The sequence below is a fragment of the Carettochelys insculpta genome, chromosome 1 (assembly GCF_033958435.1).
Source record: "Carettochelys insculpta isolate YL-2023 chromosome 1, ASM3395843v1, whole genome shotgun sequence".
Taxonomy (NCBI): domain Eukaryota; kingdom Metazoa; phylum Chordata; order Testudines; family Carettochelyidae; genus Carettochelys; species Carettochelys insculpta.
Window position 1 is genome coordinate 55061586 of NC_134137.1, and position 14465 is coordinate 55076050.

The 14465-nt window shown below is 41.7% G+C and overlaps 1 protein-coding gene across 8 annotated transcripts in view; it reads left to right on the plus strand.

Annotated features, from left to right (window-relative positions):
• Positions 1-14465, plus strand: part of NBEA (neurobeachin) — a 776083-nt gene that overhangs the window by 115542 nt on the left and 646076 nt on the right. For all 8 annotated transcript variants that reach the window (XM_074986506.1, XM_074986516.1, XM_074986543.1 and 5 more), the window contains exon 6: positions 5596-5722. In XM_074986506.1, coding sequence (XP_074842607.1) covers positions 5596-5722 — 127 coding nt within the window. The remainder of the gene's footprint in view (positions 1-5595; positions 5723-14465) is intronic.

The window sequence follows — 14465 nt, forward strand, 5'->3', positions numbered from 1 at the left end:
GCAACTCCTTCAGCTGAGCTGGTACCAGACGTAGAGGTTATCCTCTCCTTTGGACTATATCAGTAAAGCCGAGAGGGGGACACTGACGTCTGGGCGGCCCAGGGTCCCAAAGAAATTGCCCAGGCTCGCACCTGCAGAGGTACTCCAGCATGGCTTAACAGCGTTGAACCAACACGGGAGGTAACAGATGCCGGTTATAAGCTCTTGGTCGATTGGCGTAGAGAACGAGCACCAGGGGTTGCCTTTGATGGTGGGAGAGATCATCGCATCTCACTGGGCAGCCCCCAGCCAGTAGGGTACTGTCCTGCCGTAGTTCACCTGCCTCACTGGGTGCGTGAGGCTTAAGGTTCCCAAACCTGACAAGTGACTGAAATTTGAGCACCAGGCAAACCAATAAGAAAATCAATAAGAAAAGGAAACCATCAAAGTTTTAAGTTTGCTTGCTGGAATGTGCGGACCATGCTGACCGGTTTGACTGAAGATCTTCAGGACATCAGCGACACCCGAAAGACTGAGGATGAGGAATGAGGAACTGAAAAGGCCCCAAGTTGACATTGCTGCTCTGCAAGAGATGCTACTCGCAGATTAGGGATCTCTAAAGGAAAAGGACTACACCTTTTTCTGGCAGGGTAAAGCCCAAGAAGAACCCAGGGAGCATGGTGTTGGCTTTGTCATCAGAAACACCCTTCTACAAATGGTGGAATTAGTCATGGGCAGATCAGAGAGACTCCTTCAGGTCATACTTGTGCCGGTCCTGTCCACCTGATCAGCGCTTACGCCCCAACCCTGTACGCCACATCAGAAGTAAGAGACAAGTTCTATGATGTGCTTAGTGCTGCCATAGCACAAATACCTTCTCGCGAATAACTGTACATTTTGGGTGACTTCAATGTGAGAGTTGGAGCCGATCGTGACTCATGGCCTTCCTGCTTAGGCCACTTCGGTGTGGGGAAAAATGAATGAAAACGGACAGCATCTTCTCAAACTTGGCACGTGCCACAATCTGTGCATCACAAACACATTTTTCCAAACCAAGCCACAGCACAGTGTGTCGTGGAGACACCCATGCTTGAAAAACTGGCATCAACTAGATATAGCCATCACTAGACGTGATAACCTCAAAAACGTCCTCCTGACACTCAGCTATCATAATGCTGACTGCGATACAGATCACTCGCTAGTTTGCTCCAAACTCAAGGTGAGACCCAAGAAGCTGTACCACTCTAAACTAACTGGAAGGCCCCGCATTGATGCCAGAAAGACAGCAAACTCAGAGAGAGCCGAAAAGTTCAGAGAGACCCTTGAGGAGAGAATCTGCACAGGAGCCCTGGGGGTGCTGATGTGACATCCAGATGGCAGCATCTGAGGGATACAATTTACAACACAGCCTTGTCGGTGTTTGGAAGAAGAGCTAGAAACACAAATGACAGGTTCGAAGCTAAATCCAATGAGATGATTCCAGCTATCAAAAAGAAGCGCGCTGCACTCCTGGAGCACAAACGCTCACCACGCCAGAGTACCCTGCAAGCACTCAGAGCAGCCAGAAGAACAGTACAGCAGACAACCAGGTGCTGTGCCAACAACTACTGGCTCAAGCTACACAGCAGCATTCAGACCAGTGCTGACTCTGGTAATCTCAGGGGAATATATGAGGGCATCAAGAAGGCATTACGACCCACCCAGAACAAGACGGCACTTCTGAAATCCACATCTGGTGAAGTCATCACTGACAAAGGCAAACAGATGGAGCGCTGGGTCAAGCACTACTCTGAGCTGTACTCACGCGAGAACATTGTGGTTGATACAGCCCTCGATGCCATCGAGCTCCTATCAGTAATGGACGAACTGGATCAGGAACCAACTGTGGACAAACTGAAGAAAGCCATCGACAGCATTGCGTAGGAAAGGCCCCAGGCCAGGATGTTATACCACCAGAGGTAATCAAGTGTGCCACGGACACCCTCCTAGAACCCCTACATGAGCTACTGTGCCTGTGCTGGAGAGAGGGAGAGGTTCCACAGGATATGCGTGACGCTAACATTGTAACCTTGTATGAGAACAAAGGAGACAGAAGCAACTGCAACAATTACCGTGGGATCTCCCTCCTAAGCATCACTGGTAAACTGTTTGCTCGCGTCATCCTCGGCAGACTCCAGAAGATTGCTGAGAGTGTGTATCCCGAATTACGGTGCGGATTTCGCGTAGCGAGATCTACCATTGACATGGTCTTCTCTGTGAGGTAGCTGCAGGAGAAGTGCAGGGAGCAGAGGAAGCCACTCTGTATTGCCTTCATCAACCTGACCAAGGCGTTCGACTTGGTCAGCAGGGATGGACTGTTCAAACTGCTCCACAAGATAGGCTGTCCATCACGGTTAGTCAAGATGATCCAGTCTTTCCACGAAGACATGAGAGGAACCATCCAATATGACTGCACATTATCGGATGTTTTCAGCATAAGGAGCGATGTCAAACAAGGATGCGTCCTTGCTCCGACATTGTTCGGGATCTTCTTTGCACTCCTCCTGAAGCACTGCTTTGGATCTTCAACAGAGGGCATCGTTTTGCACACAAGATCTGATGGGAAACTGTTTAACCTTGCAAGGCTGAAAGCTAAGTCTAAGGTGCGGGAAGTCCTCATCAGAGATATGCTGTTAGCAGATGATGCTGCTGTTGTGTCGCACACAGAAGACCAGCTTCAGAAACTGCTGGATCAGTTCTCCAAAGCATGCAAGGACTTTGGGCTTACCATCAGCCTAAAGAAGACAAACGTACTTGGTCAGGACATTTGCTGAGTCCCCATCAATCAGCATTGACAACTATACATTAGAGGTCATCCACTAGTTCGTTTACCTCGGGCCACCATCACTGACACCCTGTCGTTGGAGACTGAGCTAAATAGGAGGATCAGAAAAGCAGCCACAACTCTGTCCAGACTCAGCAAGAGAGTGTGGAATAACATCAAGTTTAAACCCACACCAAAATGCAAGTCTACAGAGCCTGCATCCTCAGCACCCTCTTTTATGGCAGCAAGAGTTGGACCCTGTATGCCCGCCAGGAAAAGAGGCTGAACGTCTTCCACATGCGCTGCCTGAGGCACATCCTTGGAATATCATGGAAGGACAGTGTCGAACACCGCCGTCCTTGAGCAAGCTGGAATCCCAACCATGCACACCCTCCTCAGACAGCGGCTGCTCCGCTGGCTTGGCCACATCCACAGGATGAATGATGGAAGGATCCCAAAAGACATCCTGTATGGTGAGCTAGCCTCTGTCAAAAGACCTCCCGGACGCCCCCAATTGCGCTACAAAGATGTTTGCAAGAAGGACCTCTGGGAGGAGCTGGCAGATGATTGCAGCAGATGGAGGCAGGAACTACACAAGGGCCTTCAGAAGGGTGAGATGAGGATCGGACAGCTAGCAGAGGAGAAGCGAGCCCACAGAAAGCACAGTAAGGACCTGCCAGACACCCACTACACATGCAACAGATGCAGCAAGGACAGTCACTCTCGTGTGGGCCTTCACAGTCGACGCTGCAAATGATGATCCCAGATGGAACTACGAAGGGCATGATCCATAGTCTACGTAGACTGAAGGATGCCAACTACTGTGCTTAAAGCAGGGATTCATTATCATCTTTATTCATGGAAAATGTAGCATCTCCTCCTTAAATTTACAGTGGTTACTTCTGGAGTTTAAAATGATTTTTTGAGTATTGAAAAGTAATGCTGTTAGTTTGTTTAAAACTAATGTAAAAACTTTATCTTTTAAGGAATTTAGAATCAGAGAGTCTTTGTCATCCCAAATTTTCTTAATTTCTTGCATAGACTCTACAAACTTTCCACAGAGTTAGTTAATTGAAATTTTGTGCTTAGGCTATTTTTGATTATAGTAGGTTGTAATTAAGCTAATTTATTAATAACTGACTAACTGTTATGATACAGTTAGGGTCTAGTCAAGAACTAGTTTTCATGTCAGAATTTTATTAGCCGTAATGAGTCAGCAAGATTTTCTTTGGGTTTTTATGCCTATACTTGGGATAATTTATGGAATGTTTTTCCTTGTAAGTAAATGATTGTAATCTCAACTTTAACTGCATTTTAACATTTTTTTTTGTTTTAGAATGTGACACCTAGATTGTGAGCAGTTTGGATAAAAGGATATTTGGGGGTTCATTGAGTTAAGACTATAGACTGGTAGTTGAAAAGAGTTGCATATTTGTGACTGGCAGTTAAGAGTCTCAGGGGATAAGTTGTAGAAGGACAGGAGAGGACAAAGGACAAAATCCATTGGAGCACCACTGGAAAGTACATAAGGATAGAAGAAGGAAGAACTTCTGACAGAGTTGTGGAAGGTAGACCAATCGGGTGAATACAAAACCAGAAAAGCCCAAGGAGGGAGAAAATGGCATTTGAAAGCAGAGGGATGAATGCAAGATGAGGATAGAAATGACTAAACTTCACTCTCATTTGTATTGTTAAGAGTATCAGAGAGGAAGCTGTGCTAGTCTATACACTATCAAAACAAAAAGCAGTCAAGTAGCACTTTAAAGACTAGCAAAATAGTTTATTAGGTGAGCTTTCGTGGGACAGACCCACTTCTTCAGACCATAGCCAGACCTCTGTTCTGTTTGCTAGTGTTTAAAGTGCTACTTGACTGCTTTTTGTTTTCATATTGTTAAGAGAAATCCTGAGGAAGACTATAGCGGGTATCTAAGTGAGGGGTAAGTTGTCACGGTAAAGGAAAAAGAACTCTCCATTGTCAGAGCACCTGGATTTAAAGGTGATGAGGAAAAAGGATGGTAAATGGTGCCTCTGAGGTCAAAAGAGGCTTTTTTGGGATAGGGTAATTCAGTTATATTTTAGAAATTAAAAGGGAAAAGGAATTACGTTAGACAATATATGGGATTCAATACAGGGAATCAGAAAAAAAATTGCAACGAATAATGTCACAGGACAAATCACACTGAGGGATTAGTAGATGCTCAGCACTTTTGAAAATCAGGTCACTTCCATTTAGGTATCAGAATATGGATTAGGAACCAAATTTCAAGACATTTAATTGTCCTCAATTATGATGCACAATATGTAACATAAGAGGAAGCATGATCTTGTGATTATGGTATTGAACAGGTTCTTGGGACATATAGGTTCGGTTCTTGGTTGTTATTTAGGGACATATTTTTAGACGAATTTAGGAACAGGATTTTTAAATGCACCAAGGTACCTGATTCTCAAAAAGGTTCTTTTGACCTGTAAGCATCTGTGTCATTTTTAGGTGCCTAAAATCTGGCTCTTGATGTCCTTCTGCTGCATTTCTCTCTTTGTAAAGCAGAGATGGTATTTTCTACCATTTAGGAGTTTTATGAGAATAATTCTGTTATTTTTCAGATACTGATATTTAATATTTCCCAAATAGATTAAAACATCTACACACACTTATTTTCCCTGATGCATCAGCTAACTACCTAGAAGAAAAGAAAATATTGTGCACTGTGCTTTAAAAGTGGAAGTAGTTGTAAAGATTTAATGGACGTTTTGCTGAAAATTCACTTTGCTCCAGATATTTTTTCTTTTTTATAATTATTCTTTCTTTTCAGTTTTCGCACTAGCAAAGGAGTTGGGTACTCTGCTCATTTCGTTGGCAACTGCTTAATAGTTACATCGTTGAAATCAAAGGGAAAAGGTTTTCAGCATTGTGTGAAGTATGATTTTCAGCCACGCAAGGTAAGCAAAATAATGTTCACAATGAAGAATGCTTATGAATTTGTGATCAAGTATCTTTATGGAGAAATAGTCAGACTCTGTTGGTGTCACGGTAAAAGCAATCATTTCTCAAGTCTTATTTATAACTAGTTTCTGTGACTCTGTCATATGAAATCATATGTCAGTTAGCACAGGATGTCAGCACATAATGTAAAAGGTATACAGTTACGGCTTATGAAGAAATACATACCCATAGATAGGTCCAACTCTGTTTATGTATTTGCCATAGCACTTAGACATTATACTTATGGACCAGACCTATGTTTGTGGTAGGTATTGTACAAAGTTAAAAGGCAGTCCCTGCCCCAATTCCTAAATGCAGCTGAAACAATTAGATTTCAGACTGAGGAGGATTGCCAAGGTATTTTTTTTAATACCAATGAATTGGTTTTGTTTTGTTTTTAAGAGCTATGTATATTTTTCACTCCAATAAGCTTTAACATTCTTCCAAATATTTGGCCATTCATTTTCAAGGACCATATTACTAAACTGCATACTGATGAGAGCTGAAGTAAAATATCCATCTAACCATACTGACAGTTGCCTCACCCAATTTTGCAATGGAATAGTAAACAAATAAATTTAATTGCTTGGAATCTGTGGAGCTGAGGTTTGCTACATATTTAAATATTGCTTGAACTTTTCTAATAGGTGATTTTTTTGGTGATGGGCAAATTTTTCATCATTTTAACAGAAATTTTGGACATGTAGTTTGATTTTCAAATACTTGTGCCCTTCATTCTGAGAGTTCTTGGTAACCCCTGCAAGAATGTGACACACTTGGTCATCTGCATCTACAGAGGCCTGATCTCTTGAGAGCTTTCATACAGTACATTTTTGGGATGTTGCTGGGGAAAAACTTGGCTGCTTCTGTCGAGCAGTAGTAATTTGAAACTTTGTCCTGTTTCTTTATTGCTCTGGAGTCTAAACTTTTGTTTTGAATTTAATATTTTAATGTGATAAACATTCTATTACATAAGTGATTACATTCCTTAATTAAAAATACTGAAATTTATTTACTGAATTTACTTTTCACTTGGTGACACTTAGTCATGTTCGTCATGAGTCTGCTGGCAATGATGCAGATTTTTGTTCCCTCTTCTGTTCCAGGGTGAAACACACTTCCACCTTTCTCCTATTTGTGGAGAGACTTGAGATGTTTGTTATTCCTCATAAACTGTTAACATTTCTCTAGACTCTCTTCCCCTGTTCATTTCCACAATATATAATCTTGACGCTTCTCTGGGTATAATAATTCTGTTGGTTTCTGGCTTTTTAACACTGATTTCTTAAGTGGTTTGGTTACCCAGTTGTCAGTTTGCACAAAGATTTATATGTCTTATTATGAACTTATGGATATTTTTCCTTATGCCAGTGATATAGTAGCATTGGTATTTGTTTTGGGTACTGGTATGTTGTGCAAAGTAAAATATGCATACTGATAATCTCATTCCTTTTACCACTGTTTATTTGTGATCAAAACGGCAGGGTTATAAATTTTTGTTAGATTTTTTTTTTTTCCTGTGTGAGTAGCTCGTTTGTGTAACCTGTTACACTGCAATGTGTACACAAACTGGCTGTACCTAATGGGTTTCTGTTGGCCATAATCAAACTCTGTGGCATTCTCTGTACTGCAAATTGCAATGCATAGACTTTAAGGCCAGAAGGGAGCATTGTGATGATCTATTCTGATTTCATGAATAATGTAGGTTATAAAACCTAACCCAGTAATATCTGCATCAAGCCCATGACAGGTATTAAAAGTTGAGGCTTACATACACATGTTGTTGGGTTGGGCGTTTGACACTTTTTTAAAAATTAAAGACTAACAGAAAAGTTTTGAGCATGAGCTTTCGTGAGCACAGACGATGATGAAGTGAGTCTGTGCTCACGAAAGCTCATGCTCAAAACTTTTCTGTTAGTCTATAAGGTGCCACAGGACCCTTCATTGCTGTTACAGATCCAGACTAACACGGCTACCCCTCTGATACTTAAAAATTAAAGTTCCCTTTGTACCGATTGATACAAGTATTCTTCCAGATTAAGTGGCTAATTAGTGCAAATTGGATAATCCAGTTTGAAAGTAAATTAAAATCAATTTGTGTTGCTGCATTTATATATCAGATTAATTTTTCTGTCCAACTGCTGTATGACACTATGTTGCTTTATATCAGGATCAAAGTGTTTACCTGTATCTCCTCCACTCTTTGGGGTCATGTTGACTGGATTTCACTACTAGCCAGGAACACCCCACATGTGATTAAACACTTCTGGAGCACTACAGCAACATGGAGCCATGTGGAGGTACAGAATTGTCCTCCTAAGCTGTGGGGAAAAGACAGTTCAGTCTTGCCCTAACCACAGGTACCATAATGTAAAGATACTGTAGTGTATATGAAAGGAAATGACCAAGAAGGGTCACTCCTTGGACTTGTCACTGCTGCAATACAGAGGTGAACCTGCAGAACTGTGGAAATCCATCCTCCCCACCTCCCTCCAAAAAAAAAAAACAAAAAAAACCACACACACACACACACCTCAGAAACAAACAGACAAAAACACCCAGAAATGAGACTCCAAGTATTTTGCCTCTTTGAGGGTCAGATTTTTGCCAGGAAGGCCACCACTGAATCCGGGTATGTCATATCACAGAAGGCATCAAAGAGAATACAGTCCTCCAACCAGGCCAGGAGGTTTCCCCTGGCAGCCAGGATCTTTTTGCCCCACACACAACCTGTGGCAGAGCCATAAAAACACCTCCCAAAACACAGGTGGACATTCAGCCTGATAGCTCTGGAAAAGAGATTTCTCTCACTAATTTTTCTGTCGTATATTACAATAAAACTTTATGGGTAAATTTAAAAATCTTTTGCTCTAGTTATCCAGTGGGCACCATAAGGGGCTTAGGAGCCTTTTCAAACTTGGTCAGCTTCTAAGCCTCCCTCCCCACCATGCTGTGTTGTTTAAAAAAAAAAAATGACATCTGTGCCTGGGAATTCAAGATCTGAAAGGGATTATTCTTTCAAATTTTTGCTTCCCACAGCTATTTGTTTTACTGTTATCTAACCCAACATCCATTTCCTGTACTCTTCATGTTCCCTTTCCCTCCTGATGGACTATTGGCTCCTCTCCCCTGGTCAAGTTATTGCTCTGCAGTCATGTTTAAAAGCGTTTGTGATGCAGGAATGTTTATTGAAACATCAGATAAAGTAAGAAAAATGTCAAAAAAAAACACCCTTAGATAAACATTTCGCGTCACAGTTTGAATAAGACCCAGAAATTTGAGCTAACTTAGCATTTAATGAGACGTATTTCCCAAAGTGAGATACTAAAATTGCATAGAATTCATAAGACAGGTGGCTACTTGAAATAAGACTCTCAACATTATTAACTCCTGTAGTTCAAAAGAGTTCTAAGAGAACTCTGCTTATTCTCTGAACACTTTCCGCATGTCAGCAGATAATGTAAAACAGAATTTAGGGTGAAGATAGTATGCTATTTTGCCAAGATGTTTCAAGGCAAAGCAGCATTTTTTGGTAATGTTCTCCTTTGAGACATGCAACACCTCTGAGTCCTGGCACGGGACCACTTTGGTGAGTAACATATCTGCTTATTGCCTTTTTAATAACCTTTTTGTCTGTTTCTTTGTGATTCACATCAGGATAGTATCGTCAAATAGGACTACCTGCACAGGTAAATGTGCAATTGCTAACTTTCCCCTCGTACATTCCCAGTCAAACGCCCAGCCTATACAAACCTCAGGTGCTGCTGTTTGCCCACTCAATCTGCTAGTCCAGCATAAAATACAAATCCCCGAAATGTATTACGCACCCAGCCAGTTTCCACAATAACCTAGGTTGGTATTAGTGTGCAAAAGGCAACTAAGTTGGAAAATATCATACTGTATACAAGTTCTCCCTAAACTGGAAAAGCTGTAGAAATGGTAGTCCAAAACTGAAGCAAAAGCAACATTTTTCATTGTATCCTGGAGGCTTCAAAAGCTACAATAAATGTTTGTTTGTTTTTTTTGGTTTCTTACCATCCCCATCTGCTGTATTGATGGTGTGCATGGCACCCCAGGACAAGACTTTCACCCTTTGCAAAATGCCTGGCAAATCCCAGGGGGGGCAGGGGCACCAAAACTGGAATGTTTGGGAATACTTGTTAGCATTCCAGAAGAGTGCTAAGAGGGATGCTTTCCTTCCAGAGGGGTAGAAGGATTGAAAAGATGCCATTGCTGAGAGAAGAAAAGAGGATTGACAAGGGAAACTGCAGAGAAAGATAGGTGTTTACGAAAAACAGCTGCTGGAGCTCATGTTAAAATTAATGTTGACTGAGAACATTTTGGTCCAAAGTTCTGGCTCAGCACTACAGCCAAAACCTTACCATGTCCTGCAGCAAATGGAGAACAATGTGTACTGGGAGCAGCAGTGCCATTCCTAAAGCTCAAGCAACTTGCACTTCTTTTCCTTCTGTTCCCCCACTCTGTCTCTAGTAGCTGTTATTCCCACAAATGGATGGTGTCTTCCTGCACAATCCACTACTAGAAAACAAAGGTCAGAAATGTTGTACCTACACTTTGCATGTGGTCAGTACAGCACAAAAGTGTACAAAATCAGAACTTGTAGGTATTTGTTATACATCTTTGCCGTAATGCTGTATGTTTTTTGTTTGGGTTTATGTTGTGGGTGCAATCAATAAAAGTTTGCATTTTAGTTCTGTGAATAACATTTATCATTTGCACTATTTGATAGGTAAAATTATTTTCAGAAAAGTATACTTAAGTTTCATAATGCACTAGACAGCCCATAAATATGGTAGAATGCCCCCAATCATTTGCATAAAGCATTTAAATGCTAATTAATCATCTCTTTGAGTAAAATCATATACAGTTATAAAACCATGCCACATGGTATAATAAATTACATTTCCACACATCAATTCCTCATCTCAGAATAGGAGCATTGACATCTCTGACCGGTGGCCCTGATGATTTGCTGTATAGTTGGTAAAGAAAGCCTCACTTTTGGTTCAGATCTTTGCATCTCTGCCTCCCACTTATTAATGAGGTACTCTTTCTTCTTCTCACAGGTGTTTTGCAAAACAGCAAGCAGTTATGACACAAGCCTCCTGCCTCGCTAGTGACAAGGTCCTCTTCCTTTCAGTGCTCCAAATGCGCATTCCACTGTTATTTTGCAGGCACTCAGGATATAATTAAAAAGGTCCTTTCTCCCATCCTAGGTGTCCAGTAAAAGGCTTCATAAGGCAGCAAAGTTAGATAAGAAAGGTATCCCAAAATGACAGTGAGAATCACAACACAATTATGATACATAGTTGTCAGGAATGAAAATTCCAATTTGTGTGAAAGAAAACAGGCATGAGTTTTGAAAGATCGTAGTATTACGAGCCTTTCAAGGATGAAAAGTGGGGCCCAATGTAAAAAGTTTGCCCACCCTGATCTAGATAGACAGGATTTAGATTGGCTGTTGCTCACCCATGCTAGTAATACAAGCAGTCTACCAAGTTTCCATACATATTTTAGAAATCCCATTATCCTGGGACCAGCACTTTCCCTAGATCAGTCTTTTGTTCTTCAGCTGTTTCCAGGTGTTCTTTTGTGTGGGGAGTGAGGCCAAGAGACGTCATTTGTAAACTTCCGTGGTTTTTCCAAATGGCTGGAACCCTTTTTTCCCCAAATTTCTAGCCTAGTTTGTGGAAAAATGCAGGTACCAAAATGGAGTTCAGTACCATGTGGTCTGGTTACAATGACTCTCAATGCCATACTGAATCGTAACAGCTGTTAATCATAGCTCTCTGGCAGGTTCTCAGGAAGGATCACCAGCTGGGGGATAAGCTTCACTTGAAACCTACTGTTTCCTTTAGTGGCCCATTGCCTTGAATAGGCCCTTCAAAATCATCTGTTTAGACTGGAAACATCTTGCCTAGTGGGTGTTATGAGGTGTAACTATATTTGAAATATAGGTATAGTCAATATTCATAACTTTTTGGGTGCAAAAATGATACAGGCACACAAAAAGTAATCATGTTCAGCAAATCATACATAACTGTGTATGGTTTACATGAGCTGTAAGTACGAGACAGCATAAAGGTCATAATCATATAATGATATAGTATGATGAATATGGGCTGCAATGTCACAGCAGGGCAACAAAGCACTGTGGGATACCTACCCAGAATGCTGAGCGCTACTGTGAAAAAAGACAGCACCATGTGTATGCAATAATTCAGGGTAAAGCAGATAAACCCAGCCACATGGGTACAATTATTTTGGAATATTCATTCTGTAAGAGTTGTGCGCACAAACCTAATCCAAAAAATACTTTTTCTTCTCCCACCCCCTGCCTCTTGCAGATAAATCCCCAGAAAGATACCAAGTCTTGATTTAAAGATTTACAGATTTGATATAGATTAGTTTTGAAAGTACAAATTTATAGTGGCAATCAGCAGTAAATAGTTTTCTTTAAATTCAAATAAATCTTCACTGATTTTGCAGTTGTTTCCCTGGAACTTATCCTTCTTTGGCTCTTTTTATTTGTTTATGCTTTTTGAAAGTAATTATGCACATGATAGAATTCCAGGCCAAAACAAAATCTCTACTGTTTGATTAAGGTCTCAGTACCAAGACGCTATGGGCCTTAGTGGCTGTTTCTTGTCTAGTTACTGTTAGAATTGTCTGTCTTTATTTTATCAAGCAGTCAACTCATGTTTAACATAAATGAACTTAGTTTAAGTATGACTGTAACTCTGATCTTCCTATAGCCACCTCTGGAAAATGTCAGTTTTAGTTTATTCAGAATTGGCTGTGTTCAGTCTGGGGTTTTGCTGACTTTGAACTGGTAATAGGTGTGTGCTTCATTACATGAATATCACATTCAGGTGATCATCTGTTTTACTGACTTGCCAAGTGTGTCTAGTGTGGATGGTTGCTTCACAATTGTGTATTCCACAGAGATCACATTTTTCAGCTTTATGTGTTGGGTATATGAGGGGCTGAAAATGAAGATGTTATCTGATAAAGTTGTGCTGTACGATAAGATTTTATGTGCATCTTGTATTTTCTATTAATAATGTGTATATGTAAGTTGTGGACATGTAGTACAGTATATTTGGCATATGTTGGAGTTGGCGTATGTCGTTGACGAGCCCTGGGCCATTATCTTTGAAAAGTCATGGAGATCAGGAGAGATCCCAGATGATTGGAAAAAGGCAAATGTAGTGCCCATCTTTAAAAAAGGGAAGAAGGATGATCCAGGCAACTATAGGCTGGTCAGTCTTACATCAGTGCCTGGAAAAATCATGGAGGGGCTCCTCAAGGAAGTCATTTTGAGGCACCTGGAGGAGGGGAAAGTGATCAGGAATAGTCAGCATGGATTCATGAAGGGCAAGTCATGCCTGACCAATCTGATTAGTTTCTACGATGAAATAACTGGCTCTGTGAATGGGGAAAATCAATGGATGTGATTTATCTTGACTTTAGCAAAGCTTTTGTTAGTCTCCCACAATATTCTTGTCAGCAAGTTAAAGGAATGTGGATTGGATAAATGGACGGTGAGATGGATAGAAAGCTGGCTAGAAGGTTGGTCCCAGCGCGTAGTGATCAAAGGCTTGATGTTGGGATGGTGGTCGGTTTCTAGTGGAGTGTCCCAAGGTTCGATTCTGGGTCCTGTTCTGTTCAACATATTTATCAATGACCTGGATGAGGGGTTGCATTGAACCCTCAGCAAATTTGCAGATGACACTAGGCTAGGGGGAGAGGTAGATACGCCGGAGGGTAGGGATAGGGTTCAGAGTGACTTAGACAAATTGGAAGACTGGGCTGCAAGAAATCTGATATCAGAGGGGTAGCCATGTTAGTCTGGATCTGCAAAAGCAACGAGGGGTCCTCTGGCATCTTATAGACCAACAGAAATGTATGAGCATAAGCTTTCGTGGGCAAAGACCCACTTCGTCAGATGAAGGTGCAGGTGTTTTTAAGAAATCTGATGAGGCTCAATAAGGAGAAGTGCAGAGTCCTGCACTTGGGCGGGAAGAATCCCAAGCATTGTTACAGGCTGGGGTCCGACTGGCTCAATAGTTCTGCAGAAAAGGACCTGGGAGTTGTAGTAGACAAGAATCTGGACATGAGTCAACAGTGTGCCATTGTAGCCAAGAAGGCTAATGGCATATTAGGTTGCATCAAGAGGAGTGTTGCCCGTAGATCCAGAGAAGTGATTATTCCTCTTTATTCAGCTTTGGTGAGGCCGCATCTGAAGTGCTGTGTCAGTTCTGGGCCCCCAATTATAGGAAAGATGTGGATACACTGGAGAGGGTCCAGTGGAGGCTGACCAAAATAATTAGGGGGCTGGAGCATATGACGTATGAAGAAAGGTTGAGGGAATTGGGACTGTTTAGTCTGCAGAAGAGAAGACTGAGTGGGGACTTGATAACAGCCTTCAACTTACTGAAGGGGGGCTGCAAAGAGGCTGGAGAGAGGCTGTTCACATTGGTCACGGATGGCAGAACACGGAACAATGGTCTCAAGTTGCGGTTGGGAAGGTCCAGGTTGAACATTAAGAGAAACTTTTTCACTAGGAGGGTAGTGAAGCGTTGGAATGGTCTACCTAGGGAAGTAGTGGAGTCTCCATCCGTGGAGGTGTTTGTCTTGCCTTGACAAAGCCCTGGCTGGGCTGATCTGATGGGTTTG